Source organism: Salmo salar, chromosome ssa13 (genome assembly GCF_905237065.1).
Source record: "Salmo salar chromosome ssa13, Ssal_v3.1, whole genome shotgun sequence".
NCBI classification, from domain to species: Eukaryota; Metazoa; Chordata; class Actinopteri; order Salmoniformes; family Salmonidae; genus Salmo; species Salmo salar.
The window spans coordinates 35,307,924-35,327,585 of NC_059454.1; the positions used below are offsets into that span (position 1 = coordinate 35,307,924).

Consider the following 19,662-nt stretch of genomic DNA (forward strand, 5'->3'; position numbering starts at 1 on the left):
GAGAAGGAGATAAAGCCAGCGTTGTCACAAACACAGGACATGCTGCAGAAAGAACACAACAGATGAAGCCTGACATTGAGAAGCTGGTGAGCCATTCATTCAGTAAGCCCACAGAACAGAGCAGCAGAGCACAGAGACAGAGCTGTTCCCCAGACAGACTAATGGAGATTGATCAAGCATTTTACTCCAGTGTCCTGTATTATTTATGGACACCACCAGACAGACAACAACCTGTACAACCAAGAGGGAACAACAGACAAATAGTGAAAGGTTCTCTGTTTCAGTTTCACATTCAATTCAAACTGATTTGAAACTGCATTATGTGCATCTATAACTGTATAACTATTGCCCCAAGCCTTTTCCCAGCTGTGCCAGGTTACCTTAAAGGACTCAAAGAAGCCCCCTCCTCCTCCGGACCCGTTCTCCATCTTATCCTCGTCTCCTCCCAGACCCATCATGGCCTGGCTGTTGATGTGTAACTCCTCATACAGCGTCTCCAGCAAGGCGGACCGCGTACGCTCCTGATCACACACAGACAAACATAACCATGCACGCACACACACACACATAACCACGCACACACACACACATAACCACACACACACACACACACATAACCACGCACACACACACACACACATAACCACACACACACACACACAAACATAACCACACACACACACGCACACAAACATAACCACACACACACACGCACACACATAACCACGCACGCACACACACACAAACATAACCACACACACACACACACGCACACACACACACATAACCACGCACGCACGCACGCACACACACAAACATAACCACACACACACACACACAAACATAACCACACACACACACACACACACACACGCACACACATAACCACGCACGCACGCACACACACAAACATAACCACGCACGCACACATACATAGCGACGCACGCACGCACGCACGCAAACATAACGACGCACGCACGCACACACACAAACATAACCACGCACGCACACACACAAACATAACCACACACACACACACAAACATAACCATGCACGCACGCACGCACGCACAGACACAAACATAACCACGCACGCACACACACACACACACACACACACACACACACACACCGCACACACATAACGACGCACGCACGCACACACACACACACACATAACCACGCACGCATGCAGGCACACACACACACACACAACCACGCACGCACACACACATAACCACGCACACACATAACCACGCACACACATAACCACGCGCACACATAACCACGCGCACACATAACCACGCACACACACATAACCACGCGCACACACATAACCATGCGCACACATAACCACGCACACACACATAACCACGCACACACACATAACCACGCACACACACATAACCACGCACACACACACATAACCACGCACACACATAACCGCGCACACACATAACCGCGCACACACATAACCACGCGCACACACACACATAACCACGCACACACACACACACACACACATAACCACGCACACACACACACATAACCACGCACACACACACACACACACACACACACACACACACACACACACACACACACACACAAACACACCTAGTTAAAGTTACAAATTCCCAGAAAAGCATTCACAGATGATAAGTAATGGCTGGTGTCATACCTTGGCAGAGAAACACTGAAAACACTGTCTGCCAAAATAAAACTGGCTGACATTGAAAACCATGACTGAGAAGGAGAATAACTCACCTCCAGTTTGGCAAATTTCTCAGCTTTGTAGCAGGCATACTCAGCGTTGATGAGCTTAGTGAAGAGGAACTCCTGGAATTCTGGACCCTGGGATAAAAGAGGAAATGGACTGAATGACAGACAAGATGATGGAGGAGGGAGAAAACACCGAAGCTGAGCGAAGTTCACCGGAGTTGGGATTGTAGTTGGACCAACTCACTTTTCTAAAGACGGCCGGGTCTGGCAGGGGAGGTCCAAAGAATGGTACGTCATCTCGCGCTGTCACTGACACCTAACAGGTGACAATCACATGTGCCATGAATGGTGATAATGTGTGTGTGGTATGATAGTTTGGTGGGCGACATGAGACAGTCTATGTGTTTATTAGTGAAGATCAGGGACGGATACAGCACCTTGTACAGTACATTGTCAGTACAGGCGTTCTCCACCTGCACCACTACGTATGCATGGAGGAAGTTGGAGGCGATCATATCTGGTACGAAGGGTGTACTCTCCTCCTGGAACACTATGGCCACGATGTCGTTCCCTATGTGCCTCTTCCTTTGCAACTGCAACACAACACAGCAACTTGTTTAAAAAACTCTGCATTCATATCACATGCAATGGTCAAGAACATGTCTGTCTGTCTGTCTGTCTGTCTGTCTGTCTGTCTGTCTGTCTGTCTGTCTGTCTGTCTGTCTGTCTGTCTGTCTGTCTGTCTGTCTGTCTGTCTGTCTGTCTGTTCTCTCACTCGCTCTCCCCTCTCCGCCCGTCCCTCTCTCTCACAGCAGATGAGCCTGGACAAACAAACACCTCGGGAAAGGTTGCTGCTCCACCATATCAACTTGGACAACAGCTCTGATTGGCTTTACTTTCAATCGGATTGCTCCCACTGCAGCTGGGGGCTCTGATTACACACTGCGTGTGTTCTTCCTGTTAACTTACGGTGTTTGTTTGTCCAGACAGGCTTAAGACATTGTTTGTGTATGAGTCTGGATAAGGTGTCTGTCTGTGTTTGAGTTGTGACACTTCCCCTGATGAGCGAAGACTGAGAAAGTGACTCATGTAAAACGTGATCCATGACAGAAAATCAGTGTGATGATGACAGTCTGTATCAAATGTATAGAGCAGGAGAGGTAGAGCAGGAGAGGTAGAGCAGGTAGAGCAGGAGAGGTAGAGCAGGCGAGGTAGAGCAGGGGAGGTAGAGCAGGAGAGGTAGAGCAGGTAGAGCAGGAGAGGTAAAGCAGGTAGAGCAGGAGAGGTAAAGCAGGAGAGGTAAAGCAGGGGAGGTAGAGCAGGAGAGGTAGAGCAGGAGAGGTAGAGCAGGGGAGGCTGGTACAGTACCTGTTGTGTGTCCCCCTCGGTATAAGGCAGCTTGGTGGACACATGAAACATGATCTCCTTGTTCCGGTAGTTGTGGTAGACGGACTCAGAGCCTGTCTGGCCGTAGGTCACGTCCAACCCACCACGAAACCTAGACCGATAGATAGGACCATTCAGTGAAACCTGCCTCTTTCTCCAATACACTGTTCAGGATATCTATACAACATTTACATTTTTACATTTTAGTCATTTAGCAGACACTCTTATCCAGAGTGACTTACAGTAGTGAATGCATACATTTCATACATTTTTTCCCCGGACTGGTCCCCCGTGGGAATCAAACCCACAACCCTGGCGTTGCAAACACCATGCTCTACCAACTGAGCCACACGGGACCTACAAGATCCTGGTTGTTTGATATGGAATGAGTATATTAACAAGTTCTTACCCTTTAAAGTCATGCAGCTCGACCTTCTCCCCCAGAAACTCTAGGAATTCAACAAAGGCAGGACTTTCGTCACTGTTTCCAAACAACTCTACTTCTGATGTCTGCAAACAAGGATTTTGTAGAGGTTAACGGCAGTCATAAATTTGAAGAAAAACACTGCCATTGAGCAAAGCACTATGAGGATTACATAACATATTGTCATGTCATATATATGAAGGTCTGATGATGACATACTTGAGAAGATGTAAGTTATTTGCTGTACTGTGAATACCATCATTATTATGGCTAATACAAAACTAGAATAACAATAACACTTTCGTCCCTGATCCCAGAATACACAGAAAATAGGGAGCTGAATAAAAATCTAACTATACTTCAGGACCCGTCAACAAACATCAAGACAAAACACTGTCAACAACACTTGCATTAGAAAATCTATAGTGGCGTCTGACAGAAGTACCATCCATCAGCATAATGCCTGATTAGCATTGGGCATAACTACAAACATACAGTACAGTGAGCAGGGTCAATCATAACATCACACCATTCTCATTTAACACGGTTAGATCTCTAAGGTGCCTGGAGGAAAGAAGACCAAGCTTTCAATAAGCGTATAGAGGATGCGAAGATCATGAGGTGAGGGTTAGTTTATCACTCCTGGCTGTCAATTACACAGCACTGTGAGATGAGAAGACAGGAGAGGCCCTTCACTTTGACGGACGAGAGAGAGTGCTTTTGTCTCTCTAGTGAGTTTGTTTGTGCTGTGACTGGAGTGGCTCTGTGTGTGCGCACACATCTATGAGTGAGGTTGAGAGGGACCTCTCAGACCTTTGTGCATGTTTGTTTGCCCTCTCTCCCTCCCACCCTCCCGCTCTCCTTTGCTTTTCTATGTGTATTCAATCCCCAGTGTTTCTCCTGCATGTTAATGTCTCTCTGGGTTCTGAGGAGATGGTTATCGAGGCCCCTGGAGCCTCTGTGAGATGGAGCCTATATCTGCTGAGTGTGGTCCTCTCCTTTAGAGTTTAAAGGTCAAGGATGTGGAGCTCCACTCCCTAGGCTCCATGAAAAAGATACAAGGACCCTCTATTGAGGGTCCAGTAGCTTATCAGTAAACAATAGTGTTGTGATTGTAATGAGAAGGAATACTGAAGAGAAACATATAGTTGACTTAGGCTTAGAGAGACTATATGAATGTAATGGGGGAGGAGGATAAGCATTAAAAGGAAAACTCCACTAAAAACATGTTTTTTAAATTAGTCCACTGTTGATACAGTCACAAAATGTTGCTTAATCACCCTTTAAGCATATTATTTTTCTTATGAGAATTGCAAGAGAGGGTACTCATGTTAATGAATTCACGTCAGGACTCAGTCAGTTCGGCCTGATGATGATTTGATGTGCTCTGTATTTAGTGTTACCAATAGTTTTAACTGGGCTTGATGTATCAAGGCTGACCTGTCCAAACTTCTGGTAGATGACTCCAAACTTGAAGTTGTTGCTAATGACATGTTCATCAAAAGTGGCGATGAGTCTTGAAGCCTGTTGACAGATCACAGATCTGAATGAATAGTCAGTATCAGATGTTAACTATCCATGTAAAAGGTAGATTTCTGTTGTTAAATATCTCAGAAGTAGAACACTTCAAAACACAAGGCTTACTTTTGGGTAAAGGGCAGGAAAAAAGCGATCCACATTCACTTCTTCACAGACAAGCTGTCAAAAAGAAGACATGAAATCATGGATGCTTTCATCAAGTGTCATTATGATACTATTATGACACTTCAACTTTTGAACATACAGTGGGGAAAAAAGTATTTAGTCAGCCACCAATTGTGCAAGTTCTCCCACTTAAAAAGATGAGAGAGGCCTGTAACTTTCATCATAGGTACACTTCAATTATGACAGACAAAATTAGAAAAAAAAATCCAGAAAATCACATTGTAGGATTTTTAATGAATTTATTTGCAAATTATGGTGGAAAATAAGTATTTGGTCAATAACAAAAGTTTCTCAATACTTTGTTATATACCCTTTGTTGGCAATGACACAGGCCAAACGTTTTCTGTAAGTCTTCACAAGGTTTTCACACACTGTTGCTGGTATTTTGGCCCATTCCTCCATGCAGATCTCCTCTAGAGCAGTGATGTTTTGGGGCTGTCGCCGGGCAACACGGACTTTCAACTCCCTCCAAAGATTTTCTATGGGGTTGAGATCTGGAGACTGGCTAGGCCACTCCAGGACCTTGAAATGCTTCTTACGAAGCCACTCCTTCGTTGCCCGGGCGGTGTGTTTGGGATCATTGTCATGCTGAAAGACCCAGCCACGTTTCATCTTCAATGCCCTTGCTGATGGAAGGAGGTTTTCACTTAAAATCTCACGATAAATGGCCCCATTCATTCTTTCCTTTACACGGATCAGTCGTCCTGGTCCCTTTGCAGAAAAACAACCCCAAAGCATGATGTTTCCACCCCCATGCTTCACAGTAGGTATGGTGTTCTTTGGATACAACTCAGCATTCTTTGTCCTCCAAACACGACGTGTTGAGTTTTTACCAAAACGTTCTATTTTGGTTTCATCTGACCAGATGACATTCTCCCAATCCTCTTCTGGATCATCCAAATGCTCTCTTGCAAACTTCAGACAGGCCTGGACATGTACTGGCTTAAGCAGGGGGACACATCTGGCACTGCAGGATTTGAGTCCCTGGCGGCGTAATGTGTTACTGATGGTAGGCTTTGTTACTTTGGTCCCAGCTCTCTGCAGGTCATTCACTAGGTCCCCCCGTGTGGTTCTGGGATTTTTGCTCACCGTTCTTGTGATCATTTTGACCCCACGGGGTAAGATCTTGCGTGGAGCCCCAGATCGAGGGAGATTATCAGTGGTCTTGTATGTCTTCCATTTCCTAATAATTGCTCCCACAGTTGATTTCTTCAAACCAAGCTGCTTACCTATTGCAGATTCAGTCTTCCCAGCCTGGTGCAGGTCTACAATTTTGTTTCTGGTGTCCTTTGACAGCTCTTTGGTCTTGGCCATAGTGGAGTTTGGAGTGTGACTGTTTGAGGTTGTGGACAGGTGTCTTTTATCCTGATAACAAGTTCAAACAGGTGCCATTAATACAGGTAACGAGTGGAGGTCAGAGGAGCCTCTTAAAGAAGAAGTTACAGGTCTGTGAGAGCCAGAAATCTTGCTTGTTTGTAGGTGACCAAATACTTATTTTCCACCATAATTTGCAAATAATTTCATTAAAAATCCTACAATGTGATTTTCTGGATTTCTTTTCCTCCTTTTGTCTGTCATAGTTGACGTGTACCTATGATGAAAATTACAGGCCTCTCTCATCTTTTTAAGTGGGAGAACTTGCACAATTGGTGGCTGACTAAATACTTTTTTGCCCCACTGTATGTTTTGATAAACTGTTCCTAACCATGTTCTCACCTTGGCCATCTGCACCACATTAGGGAACTCCGTGAGACAGGATATGGGGATCACATCATGATAGGTCTTCAGCTTGGTCCTGGTGATGACAATCATAACAACATGTTCTGACGACGATCATAGTGATGCAACACTTCTGTCCCTGCGTCCGTATCCCTCCACCCACTCACTGACCTAAATAGTCCATCTGTCACATCATGCGGATGAGGAAATGACAGTGCGGTGTTTTCACTCTCCCTGGCTTCATGACTCCTATGATAAGACTATCAGTTGGAGAATGGGATTATCACCACAACAGGGAACGACTTATATAAACACTGGAAGTGAATGGAAATTCTAATTAGAGCTACTTTCCAATGATTACAGCAGAGCTACAACTGTGCAGTACTCAGCTGTAGAAATACAGACTTCTGTAAACAGAATCAGTATGTTTACAGTCTAGTACTGTATGTACTGTATGTACACACAGTGTCCTGATAAAGGAGAACGTGGGGATGGAAGGGAAGGAGGGGAGAGGGATGAGAGCCAGCAGAGAGAAGGATGTGATGATGATGATGATGGTGGCGGCGGTGATGATGGTGATGATGATGATGGTGGCGGTGGTGATGATGGTGATGATGATGGTGGTGGTGGTGGTGATGATGATGGTGGCGGCGGTGGCGGTGATGATGATGATGGTGGCGGCGGTGATGATGATGGTGGTGAGAGGCTAAGGTTGTTTTACCTGAGCATGAGACGAAGGTGTTCCTGGTCTCCGATCTCGTCGTACTTCAGGGAGAACACCAGATGTCCCAGAGCTCCGTCCACTGAGTAGTAATTAAAGTGCTCCTGGTGACGCAGCACAAGCACACAGTCAGCCGAAGAGACCCTTTTCTCGCTCAAATTGCACACACAGGCGTGATTACACACACACACACACACACACACACACACACACACACACACACACACACACACACACACACACACACTTTTAATTAGTTCATTCATTAACAGTAGGCTTTCTGTGCCAGGCAACTGCTGCTATTCCATTCAGAATCTTTCCTCACCTCTATGAGCAGACTAGATTTGTTTCCTATTACTCTGGCTGGTGTAAAACATGTGGCAAAGCCTAATGCATCTTCATTAGCACCAGTCTCTGAAGTGTCAACCGGCACGATGAGTTGCTCTTATTAGGTTACCAGGTGGGATTGTTCTAACACTCATTCACTTTCATTACTGTAATGAATAGGAAGGGACATTGTAAAACACTTACCTATATGAGTTATGGTCTCTCCATACTAGCAGAATGCCCTTTGGGCTGCAATACGTTGTATGAAAGGTGCTTTACAAATGTTTTGTACCCACATAGCCTTTTTCATTCATTTACAGCCACGATGCTTGTTTTTGTCATATTATTGTAGGGGCAGTTGGAAGTGATTGGAAGGACAGGGGGGATGAAGGAGGAGACAAAGTACAGAAATGCTGAAATGAAAACTCCTTCACAACAGTCCCAGTGTTCAGGCTCACCTTGCCCAGAAAGTGCTTTCTGTAGATCTTGGCGGTGCAGTTACTCTCCAGCTTGTTGCGTGTGGTGGGGGACAGAGGCTGGATCTGGTCTGGGTCAGTACTATCACTCAGCTCATGGTTGTTCCCCTCGATCCAGTAACCCCCAAACTGAGGTAGCAGAATCAGGGGGAACCCGCTCTTTCTCTCTAACACCTGGTTCACAACATGGAGATGAGCACAGAGAGGTTGGGGGCTTTTTGCCCAAGCAGTGTGACAGTGATTTCTAATGAATTCTGAAATATCAACCATGAAGTACAAATACCCAAAATCCATGTTACTGGTGAAATGACTGCATTGAAGTTGAGTCTGTACATACCTCATGGACACTGGGGTAAGGAATGTAGTCCTCCTCAGTCTGCAGAGAGAACAACACAGACACACCAAGTAAGACATTTGTCTCAGTAGGCTTCAGTGCTACTACTAATTGAATGATGTGATGCTGTGTGACCATTAAATCCAAGCCAAAGTGCCTATCAGCTTTGATCCAGACAATGAGGCTGCGGGGATGTGATGATTATATTACTCTGTAACATTTATTATATCCTTATAACCAGGTTAGTTTATACATTATTAGATATGGAGGGCTGCTAGATTTGAGCATTTGGAGTGCTGTGGACTGTAAGCATGGACAACATTTTTCTCTTGTCAACAGTCAGATACAGAGAGATATGAGGAGCAGTGAGACAATGGAGGTACTGTGTGTCAGTGTGAGAGAGGTCTTGAGAGCCAGCATACTTTGAGTGGGGGAGGAAAGGTGCATCGCTGCTCCTCCATTCTTTTGCCCTGAGAGAGAGAGAGAGAGAGAGAGAGCGAGAGAGAGAGAGAAGAAGAGAATGCTAGTTACATATGATAGCTGATGTTATAGTCCAAACCCAGGTCATCAGAGGTCCAGAGACGTTCATCATTATTACTGATTCACAACCGTGTCGTACATCTTATCTGACAGATTAGTTACATTAGAATCCACAGTTCCAGAGGGAGTAACAAAGTACAGGGAGGACTAATCATATTATCAACAGACTAAGAGGTAACACAGCCATCCATGTGTGTAATACAGAAAGTGGGCAAAAGAGCAAAGGGATGCAGAGTGGGGAGTTGGAGAGAGATAGAGAGCTAGGTAGGGAGATGCATATAATTAATTAATCTGTGAAAAGAGCAGCCAGTTAACCTGAAAGACAAAGGCATGGATGCAGTAATAAGACCTTTGGGACTGTGTCACTTATAAAGACTTGGCATACGGACAGTATGGGGCCTGAATACCCCTAAAACACAAGAGTGGAGTGTTTGTTCCTCAGTCCATGAGTGTGTACAGATACTGGTTACAGACATGTGGGTAAAGGACTGACCATGTGAGGGCTGTGAGTCTGTCTGATATGATGGAGCTGATAGGTGCTGCTGTCTGTTTGATATGCTGTCTGAGATAGAGGAGAGGAGGGATTCCTGGAGCATTTGGCAAACAAACTGATTATCTTCTGTTCAAAGACATGCCTTTACACATAACTATGTCAACATACAGCATAAAAACCCCTTTTCTTCAAGTCCATATTTGGTTTCCTTTTCTCATAATAATCCTGAAGTAAAACATCATAAATAGGGAAAGATGAAAATCATATACTAATGTTGATGCTGTTACAGTAAGTACTATAAAGTCACCTGTTAAAGTAAAAATGTACTTTCAGACAGTGTAAAAAGGACACCCTGTTCCCCAATTTTTAGTAGTGTATCAAACACGGTCTTGTCTTGTAGTAGCGCAAAGGCTGTCATGTTAACCTATATTCCTCTATTTTGGGTAGGGAGGATGGTAATGGCTTCCAAAGGACAGAGGGTTATCGGGTGTTCTTTGAAGCAAGATAATTAGCAGCGCGGGTGGCTGGGTAGAAGTATCATAAGATAGTCTGTCCAGACATCTTTACTCTAACACTGTCTTACCCAGCCCTGCTGACCCTGACTACAGAGGTAAGACAAGCCATTGTTACTGAAATGCAAAGCCAACAGAGCATCTCATAGATACTAATTCACTGGTTAGTGACACTGCCTTGCTTAGAAAGTTTAGGTTAGATTTTTTAAAAAGCAACAAAAATAAATCCAATATACCTTACCTGCATCTTCTCAATCATTTCAAATAAATCTGGGGTCTGGAGAGAGGAGAAAGTGGACATGAATTAAACTCTATGATAGTTGCTCTATCAGTGTTAGAGAGGGACATGTTCCAATGTCTGAATACTGTCTGTGTGAACTCTGTACTATAACATATGCTTTCATAACACCGTCACACAATTCATTTGTTATGCATTAGTTCTCCACGGCATTACATATCTGGCCATGTTGAAACACACTCGCCTAATAGTTTATTTTCCTCAGAAGTGAGAATCCTCTTTTACTGGAATATTCCTTTTAAAAGGGTGTTTACATCTCAGAGAGCAACACACGTAAAATCCCCAGCGTGGTACTCATCAATTGATACAGTATATTAAAGGGCCTGGGCTGTGAGCCTGAATGGAGAGACTCACCCTATCTCACAGAGAGAGTCAGTCCAAGCCACATCTTTCTCCCACTGATGATGACACCAGTTAAGACAATTTTCCATGACAATAACAACAAGAACATGACACTCTACTGTATGTCTGAGATATACTGTATTGCCAAGAGGTACAGTATATTGTCTGACACAAAAAGCTTCTTAGACAGCATGCCTGTCATGTTGTCATGTTGGGTTGTAAAGCTATACGTTAGGAGTCGGTCTGCATCATGCTCGCTCGGTCGGTCTGCATCAGTCTGGGCAGGTTGCCAGTACACCATTCATCAACATCAAGAAAACTACAGTTTGGAAAATGCAGCATCTTCCGTGTACTCTATGATACAGTCACATGTTATGTAGGACTATAACGTCCCAGTGGAATTGAGTCATCCTCCATTTCTTATCAACACTTTTACTGGACTTTTTGACAGATTCCATCTGTGTGAACTAATCCACCCCTCCCTGGTCCATAGTCAACACTGACTGACCTGTTTTTACAAACTAAAGCACGCTCATCCATGTTTCAACTGATTAACCACAACAATGAATGTATCTCCATGTGACAACATTCCTTCACCATTTCGCATGCTGAGAAGTTCGGACAAGTTGCATTTTATTTATTTTAAATTGTAGCGTTGATTAAGGTTGTTACTCAGTATCTAAAGAGTATGATAATTCCAGTCTCAAATGTGTTGTTTGTCAAAAGAAGCTGTCCAGCCAAAAGGCACACTCCCTCAAGGCTGACCAAACCGTTTGTGTACAGTACTGCATGGTCTGAGTGTTCAGAGTGAGTATGAGTAAAGTCCTCCACTATACGCAAACAACAAATGTCTGCTACAGTACAAACTAGTACAAACCCTAAAGACAAACATCACTGGCCTGGAAAACACACTGTCGAAAACAATGACATTCACAAAACAGTATGGCCAGCTGAATGGTTTAGAAAGCACATGACGTCCTTATGGTCTACATACTACAAACAGAACTGTTAGCTGCTACTACAAACATAACTGTTAGCTGCTACTACATACATAACTGTTAGCTGCTACTACAAACATAACTGTTAGCTGCTACTACATACATAACTGTTAGCTGCTACTACAAACATAACTGTTAGCTGCTACTACAAACATAACTGTTAGCTGCTACTACAAACATAACTGTCAGCTGCTACTACAAACATAACTGTCAGCTGCTACTACAAACATAACTGTTAGCTGCTACTACAAACATAACTGTTAGCTGCTACTACATACATAACTGTTAGCTGCTACTACAAACATAACTGTCAGCTGCTACTACAAACATAACTGTCAGCTGCTACTACAAACAGAACCGTCAGCTGCTACTGCATACAGAACCGTCAGCTGCTACTGCAGACAGAACCGTCAGCTGCTACTGCATACAGAACCGTCAGCTGCTACTACATACAGAACCGTCAGCTGCTACTACATACAGAACCGTCAGCTGCTACTACATACAGAACTGTTAGCTGATACTACATGTATCTGCTACTACAAACAGAACCGTCACCTGCTACTACAAACAGAACTGCAAGCTGCTACTACATACAGAACTGCAAGCTGCTACTACATACAAAACTGTTAGCTGCTACTACATACAGAACTGTCAGCTGCTACTACATACAGAACTGTTAGCTGATACTAAATGTAGCCGCTACTACAAACAGAATTGTCAGCTGCTACTACAAACAGAACTGCAAGCTGCTACTACATACAGAACCGTCAGCTGCTACTACATACAGAACCGTCAGCTGCTACTACATACAGAACCGTCAGCTGCTACTACATACAGAACCGTCAGCTGCTACTACATACAGAACTGTTAGCTGCTACTACATACAGAACTGTTAGCTGCTACTACATACAGAACTGTTAGCTGCTACTACATACAGAACTGTTAGCTGCTACTACATACAGAACTGTTAGCTGCTACTACATACAGAACTGTCAGCTGCTGCGACATACAGAATTGTTAGCTGTCAGAAACACAACAGTATAGGAGTTTTCTTAAAGGCCCACATACACACATATTTATCCTTTCCAACTGAATGAACAAGGAAATACAACAATCAGGGTAGTATTGACTATTTCCATCATCAGTCTAAAACACTGACCTGAATTTGAACTGACAATAACCCAAGGCTCACCTCTAAATAAATGTCTTCTTCCCTGTCTAATTTAGCATGCTTGCCAGAGAGAATGGGCACTTTCCCTGACATACACGGTAGCTAATGAGTAATGACTGCTAAGAGTCACGATCCCTTCTTACTCTGGTCCTAATAATTATCAGACAATCAAAGGAGAGCTCTCTGTCAGAGGTGTAACTAGTCTATCCGAGTACTTACTTTGCTGTGCTTCCTCCACGGTCCCACTGTCACCAGTGGAGCATTGAGATGGATCTGACAACTTTTAGACATTTTTCAAGTAGACTATTTTCCATGAAACAAAATCCTCCAGCAGAAAATAAATCACGGTCACTGGTTTGTGAGTTCAACTGTTAAGTTCAAGTGTCCAGTATTAGAAGAGCACATGGCCTGCTGCCCCACAGGCATGCCTGTATTCCGCTGCAATAATGCAGAGCCCCTCACCCACAGTGTAGAAGTTACCCAAACAACTACAGCCAAGCTAGGAGAGTCACGGAGTTGTGTGTACACAGCAAGTGTCATCAGGTGTGTGTCCGACTGTCCGTGTGTCCAAAGAATTGGTCAGCAATCCTCACTATCTTTCTCTCTATGCCACTCTGTCTAGGAAGTAGAGGAGGAGGTAATGCATTCTGAAAGTGCACTATGAGCACAACCCTACTCCGCCTGTCCCTGTCCCCCAGCCCTCTCTCTCTCTCTGAGTGTCTGGCAGATGGCCAGAGGTAGAGCATGGTCCAACTCCTCAGGCTGTGATGTACTCTACTGCTCAGACAAGTCCCTGCAGCACCCTCCTACCAACACTGGAGATAGAGAAGTTGTGGACAGACAGCACCACTTTATAACAATAGAGACAATGTTTTGGGGTCATATAGCTAGGAATAACTTCATTGGAACTTAATCAAATGTCTCAATTCCAATGCAATTCCTTTTTGGCTATTCATCATTTCAAAGACTTTTCAGAAAGAAAGAGAAAACAAAGAACAGAGAATGAGCAGAATCAGCCAGACAGCCAGCCAGCCAGCCAGCCAGAGAGGAGGAGGTCTGAACAGCCACATTGCCCAGTATGTAGGCCTAGTGCAGGTGTCAGAGCTGGGACCTCTCATTACAGAAGACTAATAGGCCTCTCATTAGGATAAAGAACAATAACTCCTCTCTCTACCAGACCTGTCTGGCAGCTGCTACTCCACACACCCACTTTCTGTCTGAGCTGAGCTCATCATTAACATTTTGGGGAGGAGTATCTCTATCTGGGCATGTGTGTCTACTGGGTCCAGTCCACTACATAGATCGCTCTCTATTTCCTATCTGGGCATGTGTGTCTACTGGGTCCAGTCCACTATATAGAGAGCTCTCTATTTCCTATCTGGGCATGTGTGTCTACTGGGTCCAGTCCACTATATAGAGAGCTCTCTATTTCCTATCTGGGCATGTGTGTCTACTGGGTCCAGTCGACTACATAGATCGCTCTCTATTTCCTTTGTCCTCCTCTTATTTCCTTGATATATGTTTTGTTAAACTATGTAAAGACAATGTTTATGCTTCATTATCCATGAGTATTTCTAAGATAAAGAATAACAGCTTGGAACTGTATAATGACTTGCATCCTCTTTTTATAATTTACTGGGCACATTCAGTAAATGAACCATGAAGAACCATGAAGAACCATGAAGACATTGCCATCCCAGTTTATCTGGGTGAAACGTCATGGAAAGCAGAGATGACTGTACTTATATGATCAATTAGAACCTGTTGAATAACATGACTGCAGCCTAGTCAACAACTAGTTACAATGACAATTGATACTGAGTGCAGCAGGTCTGAATAGACAACAATGGTTACATCTTTTGAAATGTGATTGCTCCAATATCATGTTATCAATATCATGTTTCTCCCTGTTCATCACCTCACGTCAAAGTCAAGTGAAATATAATGTATCTTCATGAAATCAGAACAAACATGTTTTATTGTAATTCCAGAGTGGAAATATTTAGAAGGGGAAGCTGCAGGTCATATTTAATCTAATCTCTACAGTTGGATAAAAAGGATATTTATTTTATTCAATTAGAGTTGGTAGGAGTCGTGTGGCATGCAAAGCAGTCTGTGACCAACCTTGATGCTGTGTGTGTGTGTGTGTGTGTGTGTGTGTGTGTGTGTGTGTGTGTGTGTGTGTGTGTGTGTGTGTGTGCACAAGAATGACTGGCCTATGCAGAGGGCTCTGACCCCAACAGCAAGGCTGGGGTCAATTCGAATTGAAGCCAGTCAATTCAGGAAGTAAACTTAAATAACAATTCAAAATTGGAAAGAACTGCCTCTATTTTCAATTACTTCTGAATAAACTGGCGAGTAGAAGCTATTTATTTCAAAAGTTAATTTTTTTTTAATAAAAAACTTAAATCACTTCCTAAATTGACTGCCTTCAATTCAAATTGACCCCAGCCCTGCCCATAGTACCGCTCATTCCAACAACTATCAATAAGCACAATCTACTATTTCTCAACAATGCCACATCATCTCCTCACAGTGACACTACAGATGACTGTAAAGGTTTGAACTTCATGGTGGCGAGCCCTGTCCAATCCTTCACGGGTGTCACGACCGTTGTTTAAATAAGCGGAGCGTGAGTAGAGTTCCACATATTTATTAAAGTGAAACTTACAAAACAACAACAATGCTTTACCGAACGTGCCAATACGTAGCGCACATAGGCACTAACTCTAAACAATATCCCACAACGCAGGTGGGAAAAGGGACACACTAAGTATGATCCCCAATTAGAGGCAACGATATTCAGCTGCCTCCAATTGGGAACCATACACACCAACACAGAAATAGAATACATAGAACCCCCCCTAGTCATGCCCTGACCTAAAACACCATAGAGAACCCCGAGGGCTCTCAATGGTCAGGGCGTGACAACGGGTGGGATTAATTTAGGATTAACCTAAGTGTAAATCCTTCCTTCCTAAGTGTACAGGGCCCTCTTAAACCACACTGATATCATCAAGACTGTATCCTCTTAATCTTCCAATCTCTACTCCCTTCAATCTAATACGTCCCAACATATCTAAGAAAGATTAGTTAGCCTTTCGGTTCAAATGTAACACGTGTCAAAAGAGATTCTTTGAAATGGGATTATTGGGAAATGTGTGCTGCTGACATGTATCGTGAAAAGGACTATTGATACAATTTGAATTGTGAATTCATTTAGAGCTAGGTAACTGTAAGCCATAAGCAGAATAGTACATTAGTGAGGTAAGAAGGCAAGCCAGTCTTTATAAGTGACATATTCTAGTTTTGGGACAGGGACATTTTACCTTTGGAATGACAATTATTCAGACAGGCGCTCTTTTGTTCACATTTATGAAATAGGACTGAGTTTGTTTAATTTGGATATTAATGGAATCATTCTAATGTAATCATAACAGCTGCCAAACACGTACTGTAATTCCACAAGTCAAAGAAAAGACTATCAAATAATAGTCATTCTACAGTTACATGTCCCTCCCAATGAGTGATGAATATTGCTGAGTCAATGAAGGACTATACAGAAGTCAGTTGATAGTGTGAACATAGGAAAGAGCTCAGAGGAACAGGCAGAGCAAATAGGGACTACAAAGACACAGGTTACATAGGGGACTACAGACAGACAGGACAGAGACAGACAGGGTGAGTACAGACAGGACAGAGACAGACAGGGTGAGTACAGACAGACAGACAGACAGACAGACAGACAGACAGACAGACAGACAGACAGACAGACAGACAGACAGACAGACAGACAGACAGACAGACAGACAGACAGACAGACAGACAGACAGACAGACAGACAGACAGACAGACAGACAGACAGACAGTGTGAGTACAAGAAAAGTGACACACAGAGTACATAAGGTAAGTGAGTTCAGGTTATGTTGGGGGTGGGAGCTGAGGACCAGCATTAACAGCACATAAACCCAAACCCCTCCATCCACTCCTTCCCCTCCTACCTTGAGGAACGGTGGAGCGGTGTACGGGAGCGGGGACAGCGGGGGCTGTAACAACGGAGGATCTAGTGTGGTTGAGATCTGGGGTTCACCCCCATCTTGTTTCCTAGAAACACAGAAAACACAGAGAGAGAAACATGAACATCAGAGAGATCAGACGAAGTCCCTTACAGTATATCACACTGAGGTCATGAGGGGAGAGAAGACAAATAAACAATGTGACTGGATACCTCAGTGTTTTAGGGTTAGCGATTAGCAGAACTTACAATGGCAACACAACACAATACAACACAGCTATTTAGGAAACACTGTCTGCTGCATGGTGCCCATTCTGAGAAGCATCACAATGGCGTACGGTAGGGATGGGCAACCGCCCCGTTTGTAAGCCCGCAGACCAATATTTTTTTTTTTTAATAATAAAAATGTTGGGCGGGGGGTTGGGGGAAATCAGTCGGGGTCTCGATTTATTGTTGAGAGTTAGAATAATTTGGTTGTGCATCGGCAGTCACTCAATTAGCCCATGTCAGCATTTTATTTTAGATTGGTCAGCTAGTCTAGCGGCCAGCTATCTAAACTTGTAGAAAAGATTACTATAAAGAAATTGGTATTCTACGGTTACATGTCCCTCCCAATGAGTGATGAATATTGCTGAGTCAATGAAGGACTATACAGAAGTCAGTTGATAGTGTGAACATAGGAAAGAGCTCAGAGGAACAGGCAGAGCAAATAGGGACTACAGAGACACAGGTTACATAGGGGACTATAGACAGGACAGGACAGGACAGGACAGGACCAGACAGACAGACAGACAGACAGACAGACAGACAGACAGACAGACAGACAGACAGACAGACAGACAGACAGACAGACAGACAGACAGACAGACAGACAGACAGACAGACAGACAGACAGACACGTCCTGACCAGTAAAGGGGTTATTTGTTCTTATAGTTTGGTCAGGACATGGCAGGGGGTATTTGTTTTATGTGGTTCAGGGTGGTTATGTATGTAGGGGGGTATTTGATTTATTAGTCCAGGGTTTTGGTTATTGTTCTGTTAGTTTAGTTCTATGTTCAGTCTAGTCGTTTGTATTTCTATGTTCAGTTAATTGGTGTTGGGGCCTTCAGTTGGAGGCAGCTGTCTATCGTTGCCTCTGATTGAAGGTCCTATAAATAGGTATGTGTTTGGCGTGGGATTTTGTGGGAGATTGTTTCCGTGTATAGCTTCGTGCCTTACAGGACTGTTAATCGTCGGTGTGTTTGTATACGTTTTGGTTTTCCTTCTTTGTCCTAAATAAAAGAAGATGAGTATACATTTTCCTGCTGCGTTTTGGTCGACAGACAGACAGACAGACAGACAGACAGACAGACAGACAGACAGACAGACAGACAGACAGACAGACAGACAGACAGACAGACAGACAGACAGACAGACAGACAGACAGACAGACAGACAGACAGAACATAAGGTGAGTAAGTTCAGGTTATGTTGGGGGTGGGAGCTGAAGACCAACGTTAACAGCACACAAACCCCTCCATCCATGGTCAAATTACCAACCAGGGTGGGGCCCATTGACCATCAGTTATCATATTAAAGACTGCCAACATTTGCTTCCACCCTATGGCAAAATGTGTAGAATTTCAGGATATTATCTCTAAAACTGCACGTTTCTCTCAGCCCCATGACAAAATTAGAAGAATACCATGAAATTAGTTATAAAATTGCAAATATCTTCTCTCCGCAACATGGTAATCAATAGAATTGCAGGAAATGCTATCTTTTCACTGTCACAAGGATGGGTGGGGGTATGGATGTGGGTACGCAGACCCATGAGCCACTGCGGCCCCTCATAATGAGTTCCGTTTTTTTTGTGACCGCCACCCCTATCAAAGTTTCCCATTCCTGGCCTATGGTGTAAAAAGTGAACTGCGGTTGAAGAGCGATATGAAGAGACTGAGTAAACCTATCCAATATCATTCCAACCTTTCTCTTCTCTGCTTTGTCTTCCTTCCTCTATTGTTCTGACAGGAGTATTATTACATCATAGATACATGATGACTCAGTGACTGGAGGAAAACACAAAAGCGGTTTCCGGGGCTATGAGAGTTGAACTAAATGGTGAATTTCAATTTCTTGCAGAAACCATTTAAAAAGACTGGATATGTAAAACAAGGGTACCTTCAGACTTGTTACAGTCAACGTTTTTATATGTGAAACAAGCATACCTTGAGACTTGTTACAGTCAACGTTTTTATATGTGAAACAAGCATACCTTGAGACTTGTTACAGTCAACGTTTTTATATGTGAAACAAGCATACCTTGAGACTTGTTACAGTCAACGTTTTTATATGTGAAACAAGCATACCTTGAGACTTGTTACAGTCAACGTTTTTATATGTGAAACAAGCATACCTTGAGACTTGTTACAGTCAACGTTTTTATATGTGAAACAAGCATACCTTGACTTGTTACAGTCAACGTTTTTATATGTGAAACA

General features: G+C 43.6%; 1 protein-coding gene across 21 annotated transcripts in view; it reads right to left on the reverse strand.

Moving 5' to 3' along the window:
- LOC106567251 (rap1 GTPase-activating protein 1) overlaps nucleotides 1-19,662 on the reverse strand; it is a 125,226-nt gene that overhangs the window by 15,368 nt on the left and 90,196 nt on the right. For 15 of the 21 annotated variants that reach the window (XM_045693196.1, XM_014136328.2, XM_045693197.1 and 12 more), the window contains 15 exons: nucleotides 17,168-17,270; nucleotides 10,599-10,634; nucleotides 9,235-9,282; nucleotides 8,816-8,854; nucleotides 8,461-8,652; nucleotides 7,676-7,779; nucleotides 6,952-7,030; nucleotides 5,176-5,229; nucleotides 4,972-5,055; nucleotides 3,517-3,617; nucleotides 3,090-3,219; nucleotides 2,159-2,314; nucleotides 1,966-2,037; nucleotides 1,767-1,853; nucleotides 381-521 (listed from right to left, as the gene is read on the reverse strand). In XM_045693196.1, coding sequence (XP_045549152.1) covers nucleotides 381-521; nucleotides 1,767-1,853; nucleotides 1,966-2,037; nucleotides 2,159-2,314; nucleotides 3,090-3,219; nucleotides 3,517-3,617; nucleotides 4,972-5,055; nucleotides 5,176-5,229; nucleotides 6,952-7,030; nucleotides 7,676-7,779; nucleotides 8,461-8,652; nucleotides 8,816-8,854; nucleotides 9,235-9,282; nucleotides 10,599-10,616 — 1,305 coding nt within the window. In that variant the 5' untranslated portion in view covers nucleotides 10,617-10,634; nucleotides 17,168-17,270. Of the gene's footprint in view, nucleotides 1-380; nucleotides 522-1,766; nucleotides 1,854-1,965; nucleotides 2,038-2,158; nucleotides 2,315-3,089; nucleotides 3,220-3,516; nucleotides 3,618-4,971; nucleotides 5,056-5,175; nucleotides 5,230-6,951; nucleotides 7,031-7,675; nucleotides 7,780-8,460; nucleotides 8,653-8,815; nucleotides 8,855-9,234; nucleotides 9,283-10,598; nucleotides 10,635-13,385; nucleotides 13,855-17,167; nucleotides 17,271-19,662 lie in introns of those variants that run through there. The other 6 variants (XM_045693200.1, XM_045693201.1, XM_045693190.1 and 3 more) reach the window with 2 other exon arrangements.